This window comes from Malurus melanocephalus, unplaced genomic scaffold (genome assembly GCF_030028575.1).
Source record: "Malurus melanocephalus ecotype Western Australia unplaced genomic scaffold, MMel_1.1 scaffold_139, whole genome shotgun sequence".
Lineage (NCBI taxonomy): Eukaryota > Metazoa > Chordata > Aves > Passeriformes > Maluridae > Malurus > Malurus melanocephalus.
The window spans coordinates 465,338-481,972 of NW_026623371.1; the positions used below are offsets into that span (position 1 = coordinate 465,338).

The 16,635-nt window shown below is 40.4% G+C and overlaps 1 protein-coding gene across 6 annotated transcripts in view; it reads right to left on the reverse strand.

Moving 5' to 3' along the window:
* Positions 1-4,398: 4,398 nt before the first annotated feature.
* COBL (cordon-bleu WH2 repeat protein) overlaps positions 4,399-16,635 on the reverse strand; it is a 157,697-nt gene continuing 145,460 nt past the window's right edge. For 5 of the 6 annotated variants that reach the window (XM_057371057.1, XM_057371055.1, XM_057371059.1 and 2 more), the window contains 4 exons: positions 14,358-16,381; positions 13,632-13,748; positions 11,120-11,371; positions 4,399-5,726 (listed from right to left, as the gene is read on the reverse strand). In XM_057371057.1, the coding sequence (XP_057227040.1) occupies positions 5,709-5,726; positions 11,120-11,371; positions 13,632-13,748; positions 14,358-16,381 (2,411 nt within the window). In that variant the 3' untranslated portion in view covers positions 4,399-5,708. The remainder of the gene's footprint in view (positions 5,727-11,119; positions 11,372-13,631; positions 13,749-14,357; positions 16,382-16,635) is intronic. The other variant, XM_057371058.1, reaches the window with a different exon arrangement.

Sequence of the window (16,635 nt, forward strand, 5' to 3'; positions counted from 1 at the left end):
AAGTTGGGAAGTTTGGAACATTAGCAGWGAGGCTAATGAATGAGGAAGCATGCATCGTGGAGGCAGCCAAACCACTGCTCTGGGTTTGGTGCTGGCTGTTTGGGGATGTGCCAGGTACCCACCCACCTCCCAGGCTRACTGAAGGATTTAAGGGCTGAATTTTGGCAGCAAAGGGTCCATAGTGGGGAGAGTCTGAGTCTGGTCTTGAGYGTGTCAACCCAGCTGGTTGCTGCATCAGCAGAGACATGTCCAGTCTCAGGATCTGGTTGGTGACTTCCGAAATCCAGATMTTTCAGTAGTTTTGGTGGGCCTGCYKCTTACTGAGGCACCTCCTGCRTGTCCTTYACACTGTTARATGTTTCTGGGGCGGGGAGGGCTGTAGCTCTTTGGGTTGCATGTGCTTCATCTGTCAGAGGGCGGGTGCATCCATTTCCCTCTCCTTTTCCCATTATGATTACCTCAGGCTGAAGAAGATGAGATTGCACTGGATACTGGCATCTGGGAGCTGTAGCTGGCAATCACAGGATAAAAGATCACTCTCCACCTCACCTGTGGTCCCCATGTGGAGCTTTTACTCATTGCCACAGCACAAACACTTGGTTTGCAGTCTTGAGTAYCGGCCACATCAAACCACATTTTGGCTTATCAACCAGCAAAAAAAGCCCAAATCAGCAACACAGCCCATCAGTGGTGCCACCCAAATCAGTGTCACCTCAAGCTGTGACCCACTGACCCGTGCCAAGCACTACTAGGGACAGATGCCAGTGCTCCTGACAGAAACCCCTCTGTTGAATGCATGGAACAAGACAAAGGAAGCCCACGCCTGTTTGCACTGTGTTTGCTTTGTTCCTATTACAGTAAACACAGGTTCTGATGTAGAAGACAATGATGTTCCACAGTCTTGTTCTTTCAATAAGGTTTCCTTTTCCAGCTCCTGACTTGCAAACTGGACAGTGGTGTTTGTGTATGAATAAATGTCCTCTTTCAGTCTGGTGTTCAACTGCAACACCACTCTGCTTTGTTCAGGGGAAAACCTTTCAGGGCTTCAAGCACAATAATGACCTCAGAAAAGAGACATGGCACGTACATGTTTTTATCAGTACACAGACAAAAAAGCAAAGAAGGAAAAAAAAAAAAACCCCAAGGAAAAGAAATTGGCTGAAGACAGCATTATCTGGAGCTGGGTTTGACATTGCTTCCAGCAGTGACTGCGTATAGCTGCTGTGACTGCGCCAAAACTTAGTCCCTGATTTTCTGGAAGTTCCTATTTTACAGGACAAAAAAAGCTACTGTTAAAAATGGAAAAGGATCCCGTGGTAAAGATGCTTTTTTAACTATTCCTGACCTTCTGAAATGACGAAGGAGACTCTGTGCGCGCGTGCTCCTGTACATATGGAATGAGTGATGGGAGGGAACAGACTATGGAAGCGAGCTTGTTCCTAAACTCCTTAAGTGTGAAAAACACAATATTCCTGTTAAGTAGTTCTATTTTCTCTCTCTTTTTGAAGTCTTCAATACCGCAATAAATCAGAAACTGTTTAAACAAGAACAAAAAGTTGGTAGACAAACACAGGAGAGTGCGACTTTTATATCTGGTGCAGTATCATGTAGCCTGTTAGTACTTAAGCAAATTATATTTATTTAACAAATACTTAATAGTATCTGATGACAATAACAAAAAAAAAAAAAAGTAACCTTTTTGCTCTTAGAAATGTTCATCCATCTTGCCATGGATGATGATGAACAACTTACTTTGATGAACAACCCTGGGAATGCAACTACACCAAAACTTTCTCCAGCCAAAGGAAGACATCAACAATGAAGCAAACTCCACACCCTACTCAGCAACAAAAAAGAGTAACAGATAGAAACAGTTATGCACCAAATYCAGGTGAATGTTATTGAAAAATCAGGACTTCATTTCATTTTATGTTTAAAAAAGAACTCTATCATTGCAAAGGTCATTTTCTGCAAGCAGGCAWATACAACCATTCTGGCAGCTAAAGCTATAGCAGGGGCAAGGCATATTTTATTGTGTGTGCTCAGCAGCAACAAATAGAGTAACAATGGGAATAGTCTAATAAATCTTAACAGAAGTCTCACAGGCAAAGCACGTTGGTGCACACAATGCATATGTAACCCAACTGAGGATTAGAGACGAGAAACAATACATACAAATAAATAAATATGTAAAAGTTGCTAATTRATGGTTGCAGAAGACAAGTATTTTTCATACTGCACCAACAAAGAACCAATTTATAAACATTTCATTCAGACAAACTGATTCAAATGAAGATTCGTGCAAATCTTTGGATTCAAATTAAACCTTGTGCTTAATGCTAAGCAGCACTCAACAATAGAACTGCTTCTTTCTTTTCTGGAGAGGTTAGAGGGAAAACGATCTCGGGATGTCGTTTCCCATTGTTTCATAAATGCATCTCTTGTTCTCTTTCTTTCTCCTACACACTGATGAAGTGCCAATTTTTGGCTGTGGCAAATGTAGCATAAATAGTGCAAATCACTTGTACGAGCTGGGGAARTAGAACCCTGCCATGTTTGAAACTCTGTAGATTGATGTGCACGTCAAAAGGTCTTTTGGTCCGATACTTTGCATGACTAACATAACCAGGCAGTCTTTACAAGAAAAAGAATCTATAATGAAGTCCTGTAAGTCAAATAGCTCATGTAGACAACCAGTATTATTCAAAATTAAATATCTAATCAGAGAGATTTAATGCTTACTTAATGGTTGAGTAATATTCTGAACTCAAGTTAAAAAAAAAAAAAAAAAAAAAAAAAAAAAAAAAAAANCAAAAACCAAACATGTAAAAAAGAGGGAAGAAGTAGAATTTTTTATTTGGGACATGAGATCAGATTTCTCTAAGCTCTGAACATTAATTTATACCTGTACAAAAAATAAAGACACCAAATCAAAAATCTCCATTCAGTTTCAGTTGTGATACCATTTTTTCATTTAATTTCAATCTCTTACTAAAAAAGAAAATACAAAGGTCTGTATTAACCTGGCATACAACCATCTCCTCTGGCTGAATTTAGGCAAAAGTATGTAGGGACAATCTAGGCCRAGGAGTACTAAGGAAAAAGAGAACTCCCTCTCCTTCTTGCAGTCCTTCAAAAAAGAAAGGAGCTTGCAGACTGTGTCATGGCAGGACAYGTCAGGGTGTAACGTGGGTGACATCTCCAGACACGGGCTGTGTCTGCACCAGCAAACAGTGTGGGACGGTAAAAACAATCATATAGTTGAAAATACTTGGTGCTGAGTGCACCACRTCTTTACCAGACACATTTCAAGGTTTTTATTTTAACTCAGGATGAGCTAACCATTATTACTACTAAAAGCATAAACAGAAGGTTACTCTATGGAAGGGTCACACCCATAACTAGTCTTCATTATAAATGGGTTTATAGTAAAATCTGCATTCACTTGTGGCTAAGTTGAGCTCCTACCAAGAGTTCCTGGATGTCAGTTTAAGAGCTGACACAAGTTCCATTAACACGAGAAGGGAATGAACACCCAGCATAGGCTTTCCACGGTAGGTAGTTGAACTCCCCCTCCATTTTAAGTTTGAGATGGGACTGAGCCATCAGGATTTTTTGCAAATTTTTTTTGCTGTTAAAGTGAAGATGGCATCTTATTTGGCTAGCTGTTTTTACAGCTTTTACTCAGAAGTTTATCCATGAATAAAACTTAGAAACTTTAGTTCTATATTATGCCAGCATATGGAACCAGAACCTTTGCATTGTGAAACCCAGAGGATGTTATTGTCCCAAAATCCAGTTTTGAAGCCCTTACATTGAAAAGTATTACACTTATTATACTATAAAGGTGTTCGTAAAGAAGGGCTACGCACCCAGGGCCTTCAGGCTGCACTAAGAACAAGAAGAAGCAGAGATACACTGAATTTTGTCTTGCAGCAGCCAGTCAAGAAAGCAGTATTTGCTGCTGGTGGGAGTAGCTACAGCATCAAACTTATAAGTGTCTGAATACTTTTCTGTGACAGCACTTTCAACATGTTAGTGTTTCTGATCTTGACCATACTCAGAAGAGTTTAAAGACAAAAAAAAAAAAAAGATAATCACAATCAACAAAGGTGATCTTATTTATCCTAGGTTGTGACAGAGTACCTTAATTCTGAATACATAAGCATYCCTAATGAGGGAACATTATCAGTAACTCATCATTGTTGAAATGCATATAACTCACATATTCATCCTAGCTGGTGATTTCTACTGCATTTCTAAGTTGTAAGTTGTGAGCACTTTCATTGCTTGAGATATTTTATGTTAGACTCAAGATACTGAGGACAGCATACTAGTTTGCTTAAGTCCCTCTCTAGTTCTAATTTCTTCTAGTGATGGAAAATATTTGGCAAAAAAGAGCCTTTACAGTCATGTCAGGTTTTGATTTTGTTTTTATTCGTGGCACTAACAGACATCAATATTTTACAATATATAATATATAGTCACATTAAATGCAGATGGCTACATATTCTCGGGCTTTCAACAGTCCATAGCTATACATTTTAAATTCCAGCTCAAAAAAAAAAAAAAAAGAATCTGCCACCAGTCCAGTCTGTGATTATAAAAATGTAAATGTACAAACTTCCTCTTCTTCAGTTTCATTACAATATAGGAAATGTGAAAAAGCATTTTCATTTGTCTGTTTTAAGTTAATCAATTTAACGAAATATTTTCAAAATATGTACAACAACAACTACCAAAGTAGTTAACATTTGAAAAAGATGCTGCTATAAATACTTGTGAGACAACATACAACAGCCATAYGAATTAGAAACCAAGGGCCAACCTATGCATGACCTGAACAATAGACCACAAAAGTCCTGGTTACTGATATAAACCAGCTTCACTTCGCTTCGCAGTGCAGAATGAATTCTACATCTTGGACCTCTATGCAGGACTCTGAATCTTGCTTGCAACCTTCACAGCCTGCTGCAAACAGAGATCCTTTAAGGTGGCCCAATACTTTTGAAGTGCCAGGAATGTTACCAGGGTTCAGCATGTCTCTGCACATTAGCATTCTATACATCATATCCCATAAGTAACTTTTCAATAGACACTGTCTCACGTTCATTATTGATTGCCTGCTTTCTCACAGCTCCATCTGAGATACAAAGTTAACTCAATTTTAAAAACCATTGACCCCAGCATATGCCGACTTAGCTATCATAACTTTTTTCTTGTGATTGTTTTTTATAGACCTTTWTTCTGGTTTTCACCCTAATCAATTACAGCCCTTTTTGAAATCAAAAAAGAAGCAAGTAAATAGTTTGAAATAGTTACGTATTTTTAACAGCTTGAAATGAGTATTACTTTCAGATAGCTAGCAAAGTTTTTAATTTTGCCCATAAACACAATTAAGTATTAACACAGGACTGTGCAGTGTTTATATTCTTATTAACCTGCCAACAAGAATAGTTTATTGGCAACCTTAAATATTCAGAGGCAAAACACAATTCCTTGGCACAGAAGCTTTACAGCAGAGCAATGTATTTTCCCCTTAGAACCATTATGCGGGAACACACAGAAAATTAACTACAACTTATTTTGGCTTGTAGTCAAGAGAATAAACTAAACTTGTTGATGTTTTTTGCCACTTCAGACTTTGAATGATGATTATGGGTGCATACAGGGTTAGATTTTCCAGTTACCTATTCTTTTTACATGATTCAAACGAGCAGAGGGACCTGTAACAAAGAAAAGCACATGATCATTCAAGGTATTTTTAAACCTCCAAATGTTGACATTGTTAACCAAACATTCTCCCKTGGGGCTGTTTTCAAGCTCGGTCTCTTCATCTGTTCCTTGAGACTACTTCAGCTTATCTGCTTTTTTTCTAGCTTATCATTTGGTCTAATTAAAAGTGCAATCCTTCCCTAAAAAATCCACACCTCATACATGCTTAACTATTATGGTTGCAACTGTGCTGTTTTTGGAGAATAGGCGATGCATTTTTTCTGTGAAATTCCTTCATTTTGTGGAATGAACAGAAGCCCAGGCTGCAAGTATGCAACATCTGACAGTCAAAATCTGTTCTATATTGCTTAGCTGTCACTGGCCATAAAAATCAATTGATGAGTACTTCCTGAWTAAGTGAAGGAAACTCCCAATGGTTTTGATTCAGGAAAATACTTATACAAATGCTTATCTTCCTTCCCAGTCCTCGGGTCATCTAAGCAGATGCTTAATTTTAAATACATATGCTAAGGTGCTTTTCCAAATTCAAAGTTACTGAGCTTTGATTCTATCAGGAAGATATACATTAAGGTCACCACAAAAGCTAAACAGGAATAATGCATTTGATCAAGTCTACATTTTCCGTTTTAGCCTTTGTTGAGGGGAAAAATAGGTCACGGTATAAATTATTAGCAAGGTGAAGAGTTCAAATTAAGTTTTATCTTTCAATTCAAACTGAGTAACAGCATGCAAATGCATCTGACTGGGCATGGGAACTAGAATCACCTTACAGGCTCATTTGACTACCTGTATATCAAGCTTGGCCAACCTTATCACGGAGCCTCCTGCCCCATTTATTTCCAGCACACCAAACCCTACATCAACTGTGGCTTTGAGTCTGTAATTTCTGTCATTGCACCCACAGATACTGATGATAAGGCACAGTATTTGTTCATTCACAATTATACATCTCTGCTTATGTGAGAAGAATAGTCCACTGCTTGACATAAAGATATGGAACTAGGCCATGCTTCCTAGAAGACACTCCACATGCCACAATTCTGATCGATGTGTTACTTGTTGACAACCAACTCCAAATTATCCCAGAGAACACCAGGGACTCATTGCAAGTGGTGCAGTAATTATTTTACCTGGCTCCTTCGATTGCCAGCAGAATGATACACCGCACGTATCAAGAGCTGACACGACCTAATGCTGATGCCAAACATTGCCACGAATGCTTGTGGGAACTGTGACAGAGCCAAATTAATTTTTAAAAACTCAGTGAACAAACAGAAAAGGCTACTTCGGTGCAATTCCAACCTTCATTGGAAAATAGGTGCAATCTGCACAATCTCCCTTGCACGTACCATTAAAAAGTGGTCTGAAGACCTAATTTTACCACGAGAAACAGCCTCTTCTTCAGAGATATAACTTGCTTTCCCCACCATTTGCAGACACATTCCCCTGCAATATTTCTACCAAATCCCTGGGTACAACTCTACCTAAAAAGAGTAGATGGCATATARGCTAAAGAAACTTTTATAGCTTCTCTTTGTTGAGTAAGGTTTTTAATCCTGCATGGACTTGTGCTGCRACTATACCTACAGCTAGACTTCTAACGGGTTATTTGCATGTGTAGTTATGGTTTTTTTTCACAGATAATCATGGTAAATCCCAAGGCAAGTTACACAAACGCAAAAATACACCTGCATCGATATGCAGGATTTCAGAAATCTATCTACATTATTTTGCCTTCTCTGAGATGGGAAATAGGAAGTTAAAAACTGTACATACAGATCTTAACTTTATAATAAGAGTTTGAACAATTTAAGGAAAACATTAGTTCACTTTTAAAATCAGAATGTCGCATGGTACAGCTCTATGACCTGAGTTTTGGCTGCCAGAATTAGCCAAAATTTGGTCTCCCATGAGCTGTTTACTTCCTAGATCAACTGATTCTCCATGGCTGGGACACATGTCCTCTCCAGTGACACATGTTAACCACCAAACGCACCAGGGCAGCCATCATGGGTGGTGGCATTACTCAACGCCACCTCCTTGAATAGCTGTTACTCTTTGGATGTGTTGAACACCCGTCAGGTTCCTTGACAGACCCTTCTAACACTGAAGAAAAGGATTACTTCCTTGCACATTGCCAGGTTGCTAAGTTCACCCCATTTGTGTAACACATCTGTATCGCCCTTTCCTTTGGGTGGGATCTGCAGTGGAGCCACTTCCTGCCAGCTCTCTGAGCTGCCCTGCACTGGGGATGAACCATTTGGCTGAGCAGGCTCAACTGGGCTTGGCACCTGCAAGAATTTTCCTTCAGGAGTCTGTGGACAGCAACAGTGTGCAATAAAACARAAGCAGTTTTTGCAAAAAAAAGAGTGATTTATTTGCCAAAACAGGCACAGTACTCCAAAAAATGGTTTGAAGAACAGTCAGGAGAGCTGTGCATATACTGTCTTACCTATACTTGGCATTTCCCTCAAGCATGTATTTCTGCCCTGGTTTGTTTTGGCTGACCCAATTAGAGACTGTGCTGTGCAGACCTCGACTCTYAGCTAGGCAAGGTCAGCCTGCAGCAACTTCTCTCCTTACTTCCTGCACAGAGAATCTTTTAACCTTAAAGTTCATGACTTTAGCAAACAGCTGTGTAATCAGGGGAGGAGTGGAGGAGCTGCCTGTTCACAGATATAACTTGAGCTCAAATGTTTGTTGGGATGCTCCTTATCCAGGCAATTGGTTGCTTTTTACATTTGCTTCCTTTGACAGCTCCGTTTGATCTACTTCCACTGCAACTAACCCCACATAAATAAGCACCGAGTCACACATAACTATGCAACACAGATTCTTTCCAGTTCTCTACAATATTAGCTAAATAAATGACTTTGCTGTCAGCAACACAGACTTTTCCCAGTTCTCCACAATATTAGCTAAATAAATGACTTCACTGTCAGAAGCCCTTGTCCCAGAAGACTTCGAGAAGACAATGGAAGAGAAACAGATGCCATTACTGAACTGAACTACCTACTCTGCTGTCTAGTTGCTGCAACCAAAATCTTCCAGAAAGCAAAGCCAAAACCAGCTCTGCGYTCACATTTCCAAATCACATCATAGAACTTTGACAGAACAAAAACAAAGAAAAAAGTTTGCTTTAGCCCTGGCACAAARCAACCTGTCAGCCACTGCCTACAAAAATCTCAGCGTTCCTTAGACGCTGGTAAAGGAAAAAAAATCATGTTATTCAGCTATAATGTATTCTCTCTCTTCTATGGATTCAACTTTTGCTCTCACAAGTTGTCCAATTGCTTGGAAGGATCAGAATTTGGCTCTCAGTATGATGCAGAGAACTAGAAGAGATATTAAAACACACTGGATTGAAAGTGTTTTCAGAAATCTGACAACATTTTTACTTTAATCAGTTATCAAGGGCATGAGATCTCAGATGTCAAAGTGTCATGATGAYTTTGGCATATACAAGACTAGCTTGCATATCCAGTATCTGGAAGGACAGCACAGTAATAAGAAARTCATACTCTGCCTTGGACAAAACAGTGCTCTCTTTTATTTTCATAAGAGACCTATATAATGAGATGTACTCCTCCGTTGTTTCAGTGTCAAAACTAGCAAAAATTACTGTGCCTTGGAAATGAGACAAGACAGGCACAGTATTTAGCAGAATACATCAGTATATCTGGTGTACTTTCATGACCTGCACTGGTTATCCAAGTGTTTTGAAATAAATCCCCAAAGATATGATAAAGACTTRTTTTCATGAGCAGAGCTATGGATCCCCTCAGAGACTTCTGCAAGAGCAATGCTGCTGGAAGAAGAAGAAATTTGGAAGTATCTAGAAAACAACTGCATGAAATACCCTTGAATGTCCAAGTCCCATTTTTTTTTTCTGTCAGTTGGTGAACTGGGGAAATAAAGGCCTGACCTCTTCCTAATTTGCAGTCTTAAAGTCATAGAATTTTTCAGATTGGAAGGAACCCTGAAGGATCACTGATTCCAACTCCCCGCTCCTGCCAGAACTGCCTAAAACTAAACCATATGACTAAGAGCATCGTCCATCTGCTCCTTGAACTCTGTGAGGCTTTGTGCTGTGACCACWTCCCTGAGGAGCCCATTCCAGTGACTGACCACCCTCTTGTGAAGAACCTTTTCCTATTGTCACCTGAACTTGCCCTGACACAGCTGCATCCCATTCCCTTGGGATCTGTTGCTGGCCACCACAGAGAGGACACCGTGCCTGCCCCTCCTCATGGAAGGCACTGACTGCCATGAGACTGCTCCTCAGCCTTCTCCGAGCTGAGCAAACCAAGTGTGAGCTCTGCTGCTCCTCAAATTGTGTGCATAAAGCAGATATAATTTTGACATGAAAAATTAACTGCAAATCCAGATTCCTGATGTAGTGAGAACTCGCTGATATAAATTTCCCTGAAACACTGATTTGTTTGTGCCATTTGTATGATTCTGTGGAATTTCTGATTTATCAGAAATCAGATTTTTTGGACAACTTTTGAATGTTAAAATTTGAGTGATTTTAAAATTATTTAAAAGAGGACAAGTTAGCAAGATTAAAGTCTATTTACACATTTATGGCTGGTATCAGCTAAATCATGGGTTGGGAAAACTACATCTGCTTTTCTACATTCCCTTAAGTCCTTGGATCAAAGTCTATTCTTGGATACTGCAGTGTAATATTGGGATGCCTCCACTAAGGACAATTGATCTGCTTCTCTTTACCAAGAAACACAGTGTAACTTGAGATTGAGAAGAACAAACTTTGATCAARGAGATAAGTGAAGTGACTCCAAAAATCACACACAGGCAACTGAGAGTTTAGCCATCCGGGAGCTGACCTATTCACATCTCACCAGAAAAGTGAAACAGCATCATTCAATTAATAAAGTTCAGGCAGACATTAAAACGACCTCACAGTTTTACTGAGAGCTSTCAGCACATGTGACCAAGGTTTAGGTGTTGGGAATCAAGGTCTAGGACACAATACTGAAGTTAGGAGAGAATATTCATTTATTTATAAATTTGCTTCAGGGTCTCATATCTGATCTTTCTTAGGCTCACCTTGTGTAAAGGACATCCAGATATAGAGACATTCAGATAATAGAGAATGAAAAGGTCATGAAAAYGCTTTCTGAAATTACAGTCATGCTCTTGATGGTGTCTCTAATAAAAAGTATTGTCTGTTCACATGGTTGCATACACACACAGGTGTGTTTCATTAGCAGTTCAAAGGTTTCAAATATATTCCTTATCTTTGATTCAGTTAGAGGAAACAATGTACGTACCCTCTTCTGATGGAAGAAAGAAATGTGTGTCTAGAACATCTTAAAAATGGTTCTGAAAACACAGTAAAACAGAAAAGCACATTTACCTTCCTTAACTTTGCTGCTCCAGCACCAGAGCGAATGGCCTCCATCAGCGCCTGCCTGGCGTCGCCCGCGTTCCCTGCGGCTGCTGCAGGGGATCGGGGAGCTGCTGCTGGCAGCGGGGTGGGGGGTGGTGGTGGCGGCTGGGCAGGGGGAGGTGGGATACACTGCTGCTCTTCCTGAAAGCCATTGGCCTTCTGCGAGGACTGTTCCGTGTCCCTAAAACGCTGCATCTCTTCAGAGGCCGGCGAGAAGGTCTGCTCATGATGCAGATGAAAGAAGGTGATTAATACAAAGCATGGCTAAACTGTAATTATTTGACATTTGATGCACTTTCAGTACCCCGATTTCACTTTGCTTGAATGATGTAAAACACATAGAACTTTTGTTTGCTCAGGGGKTTGAACATCTGTTACTACTCACTCACATCACTCAGCTGGGCTGATTACCCACACTGAGGACTTGGCATTGAGTCTGTCTCAGAAACTCAATCTTTATTTACTGTGAGCTTCAGCATCCTGTAACTCTTCTTGGCATGCAAGGTAAGAGAGAAAGTTGGACTTGGTATTAATTTGGAAACAACCACAAGGCTTTTAGAATCAGGAAGATATATTAAGGCTGCAGTAGCCACCCAGGAATATGATTACTTTCTGCAGTCTGGGCTGTGCAGAAATAATCTCAGATGACAGGGAAGCTCTTCCAGACATAGCTTCACCGAAAAAAAAAGCCATTAAACATAAAGTTTCCAGCCATAGGAAAAAAAAACCAACAAAAAAAACAAAAAAACCAACCAGTGAGAACTATGTGAAAACACTGAGAACAAAATCAATTGATTATTCTTCCAAGTGTGTTTCTGTGGAATTTCTGAAACGAAAATTTCTGCACAAATTGCCAGCTTGGAAACTCATCCTACTTTAAATGCATGCAGGAGAAGACAGTCTTCCAGAMTAAGCCAGCTCTTCTATCAACTGTCTTAATGTATGTCAAGACATACTTTTGCCATTAATATCATTACTGGTAATAATCATGATGAATTGTTAGTAATTACAATGATTCAGCAATTACTAAGAAATTCAGTATTGTGGGCCAAATAGGAGGTTTCCAAGCAGATTCATTATAATTAATTTCTAAGGGAAACTGAGGCACAGAGCTTCTGTTGTGAAAAGTCAAAGGATTCACCTCACATCAAATAATCCACAGAGCGCTCCTACATTCTATTCCTTCCCTRTACACACACAATATATATATGAGCATCATGTCATGTTAGATGAAAGATGAACACTTGAGACAACATGAAAGGGACAGCCCTTTCATCACAGCACATCTGTATTGCTCCCTGTGCACGCATGAATGCACTGATTTAACTAGCACAGGTGACAGGGTGTGAAAAAGCATACGGTTTCTAGGCAACTCCCCTTAAAATCATGGCAAAAACTTCTCTGCCAGAGGAAAGTACTCCAAAAAGTCTCTRTGATGACTTCATTGTCAGAGCCTCTTTTACACAAATTGCCATTTATTGCTAATGAATGCAGAATGCAGTTAAGCACGTGTGAAGATTGCTGCTGCTTAGCACATCCTGCTCACAGGCTCAGAGGAAGCTGTGCCCTACCTGGAGCAAGGGCAGTAGAATATTTGAGGGGTGAAGTAATTCCCTAACACAGGCAAGAGAATTTTTCTATCTAATGCCAGCTATCTGGATGTGTGCTAATGAACTGAGTCATTRCACGAGGGAAATGGGAATCTCCTTGCCAAGGACACATCTTTGGCCGGATTAGTCAAGTGAGTGAAAACTAAGGCTAGAACAATGCAGGTTTTGGCTATTAGGAATAAGGGATGCTTTAATGATTAGGTAAATCTTTCAGAGAGCAGGAATCATCCTGCTGTGGTGAATGTTGATGAAACATCAACACTGATTACTWGCACACAACTTGCATCATGTTAGCAGATAGGAAGCAAATAGGAAGAAGCCCCAGCATGCAGCTGGGATTGGATACATATGGTAGGTAATGCAAATATATTAATCCTACTTCAAATTCCCAAAGAACAGCTCTCTGCCCAGAGAAGCTGTGGATGCCCCATCCCTGTTGGTGTTCAAAGCCTGGTTGGATGGGACTTCGAGCAACCTGGTCTAATGGGAGATGTCCTTGCCCAAGGCAGAGGGGTTGGAACCAGATAATGTTTAAGTCCTTTCCAAGCAAAACCATTCTGTAGTTCTACAAAGCTAAACTAAAATAATGAACATCTGACGACTTCTGTGCACACTCCMTTGTAATTGGTTTGGATTTCTACATGCTTCTTTCTAAGCCAAAAGCACACTATTTGAAAGGCTTTTAAATTTTATAGCAGAGAATTGAACCAAAGAGATGCTATGCTCTTTGCCTAACTCAGATCTGGTCTTCTGTCATATGGTTACCCCTCAATTTCTGTCTTTGCAGCTCARCGTATTTTGGTTTATTCAAAACATTCAGTCAGGAAAAGACTGCCCTTCAAAGATCACTTACCATCTTGATTTCTTACCTTTTTTAGCTTTGAGCCATTGTGGCCTCTAATTGCTGCTAGTAGGGCTGAACGCTCATTCTCTGGCTCAGTGTATGAGGGTTTCCTGTGATTGCCATTTAGTGCACTGTGTGAAACCTAGAATATGAAGGGAATAAACCTCATATTGTTATTAGATATTTACTTAGAGATGGCTTGGAAACACTTTTTGGCAATATGTATCAGAATGCAAACTATGAAGACTAATCAGTCTGTCTTTTTTTGGGCCTGCTTGTAAAACCTTGCGTACACTGAACAGTGAGGGCATGTGTAAATAGTAATGCTGTACTTAGAGATGCAGTYTCATATCCCCTGAGCATGAAGTCAGCAGCATTCTATTATCCCCTAGTAATACAAAATGCAATTTTCTTTCACTGCAGGTATTTACAAGTTTTCTCCATGCTGTGTGTTCCTGTTWTTACATAACATGCTGAAATAAGGGTTTGGCTCTTAGACTAACCTCAATTACCTCTCCTTTATCTGTGTCCATGCACCCTGTGCCTCTTCCAGCTAGCAGWGCAGCCATGATGTTGCATAATATACAGGATGTGCAGAATAAGCAGCAGCTTGGTCTGCATTTTGCCATTATAAATCTTTAAAATTTCTTGTGTTGTCCATCTCACCAGAAAGTTACCAAACCTCTGGTGTCTGACAGGGTGAATACAGGGCTCTGCCATCTGGACAAGTTAAAAAAAGTTTCCACTTTACCTTTCTGAGTTTCTCCTTTCCCCCTGCTGTTTGAATGGCTTCCATTAGGGCACTGTGCAATGATGTGTCTTTTGGAACCGGCTTTTGGAYGACAGGCTTGAACTTCTTCTTTGGTCCGAAGATATTGGTCTGCACATTAACATCCAGTTCACCGACAGTGTTGGTATCCGAATCATCGGGTTTCTCCTCCTGTTCTGACTCTGCATTTGCTGCTGCACCATTTAGCTCAGGYGAAGCTTTAAGTGAACTATTAACTTGTACACCATTAACAGGAGGCCATTTAGTGACTCGCAAAGATGTGCTGAAAGAGGATGGGGCTCCTTGGAGATCAGGAGACCTGAGGGATGAGGCTGAGTTAGTATGGCTCACAGTCTCGCATTTCTGGTCAAACGCAAGACGTGACTTTTTCTCTGCTATACTTTGTTTGCTGTTTAAACCATGATCATCTTCTGCACTGTTGTTATCCTTTGAAGAGGATTTAGTAAGTGGGACACTGGCATTCTTTTTATAGAAATTCAGAGGAGCTTGATTTGGTGCCCTGATATTAACTACTTTGTTTTCCACACCAGAATTATCACCAGGTGTAAATCTGTGGGATGCTTTCTGACTGCAAGCAAAAGTACTTGAAAACGTTTCTCTTGTTTCTGTTGATTCTGTTTCCACAGGGCTGTATTTGGCCACAATAATACATCTTTTCGGTGAAACTTCTGCTTCATTCTTAACTTCTCCCGCCCATTGCTTGTTTTCGTCTTTCTCATTATATTCGGCGGTGTCAGATTTAAAGGTGGTTGCATTGATGTGTCTCGCAATGGCAGAGGCGACATACTGACTTGAAGTTCTCCTGTGTGGCTTTACAAACGGGAGTTCCAGCTTGTCCTTATTAATGGCTGGGGCTGCTGATGGTGTTACCTGAGACTGTGGAGCTGCWGGAGTTGGTTTGGTCCTTTCGTTCTCAGAYTGTCTTTCAGCTGCCTGGGTAGTAACAGTTTGTGGTGCTGTAGGTTTTGGGGCTGCAGGAGAGACRGGTTTGTGTTCGGGTTTCACAGTAAAGGGCTTAGAGTTTGTGGTGACTCCTGACTTTTTAGGAAAATGCTCAGCAGAGTCATCACTTTGCTTGTCCATAGAACTCGACCTCCAGAACGCCTTCACTCTCCCAATATGAATTTCCGCACTTTCATCAGAAGAAGACCCTTGTACATGCTTACTAACACTGGTGTTTGGGCCAATAAGATTGCCTAGTTCATCTATCTTAATGGCACCAGTGGAGAGTGAAACTCCTCTATCAAAATGTCTTACTTCAGGTTTGGGAGGGACAACTTTAAATGTTGTCAAACCCATTTTAGGTTCATAGCTTGATCCTGAATTCTGGGCACGATGACACCACATGGGTGTTGATGGGACTTCTTCTACTTCCGTTTTTTTTGCTGGTGGCCATTTGATTTCTAATTCTGATTTACTTTTTTTCAGAGATCTTTCCCTGATACTACATTCATTAAATGGACTTAGCTTCTCTTTTGCTGTACTGATTTCAGTTGTGGCCCTGGAGTGAGATGGACTCAGTTTAGATTTACATTCCTCAGACTTCATACCATGTTTAGGAGAGAGTTCCAGTCTTAAGTTCTTTTCACTTCTTTTTTCAAAGGAGGATGTGAGAGATTCAAAGATATCTCTCCTCTGTTCCACAGGCCAGTGACTGAAATCATTTTCAGATGGTTGCTGATATATTAGGTCCCTGGATATGTATACAGCTCCACCATCTGTGTGTCCCTTATCAAAGGAACCCGCATTGTTGTTTCTATTTGTGAAGTTTCCTGCRTTAACAGAACCAGCTGAGATATTCTGTGAAACCCTAATCTCCATCTCCTGGTTGTCATCTGAGTTATAGGTGCTGACTTCCGGAGCATCATCGATGATTGTCACYGGAACAGAACTGGAAACATCTTGGGCAGCCTCGACTTTCCGTATGTGTGGGYTCAAGGCTTCACTGGCGTAGTCAGAGTCAGAGTTACTGACACCATCCACTGCTGCAAAACACATGCACAATGTTAGGTACAGGCAGTATYTAGCCAATATGACTATAAATTACACAAACAGCCAGCACAAGCTTAGGCAAACCGGGTATTTTAGTTACACTGAAAGTAATAGGCATTCTTTTATGCCTGAATTACAAATAAAGGAGATGTCTGGGTCCTTCTGATTGTCTGCTCGCTGATTAGGATCACAAAATATTCCTGCAGTTCTCCTGCTTCAGCCAGTGGGAAACATACAAACGCAGCTG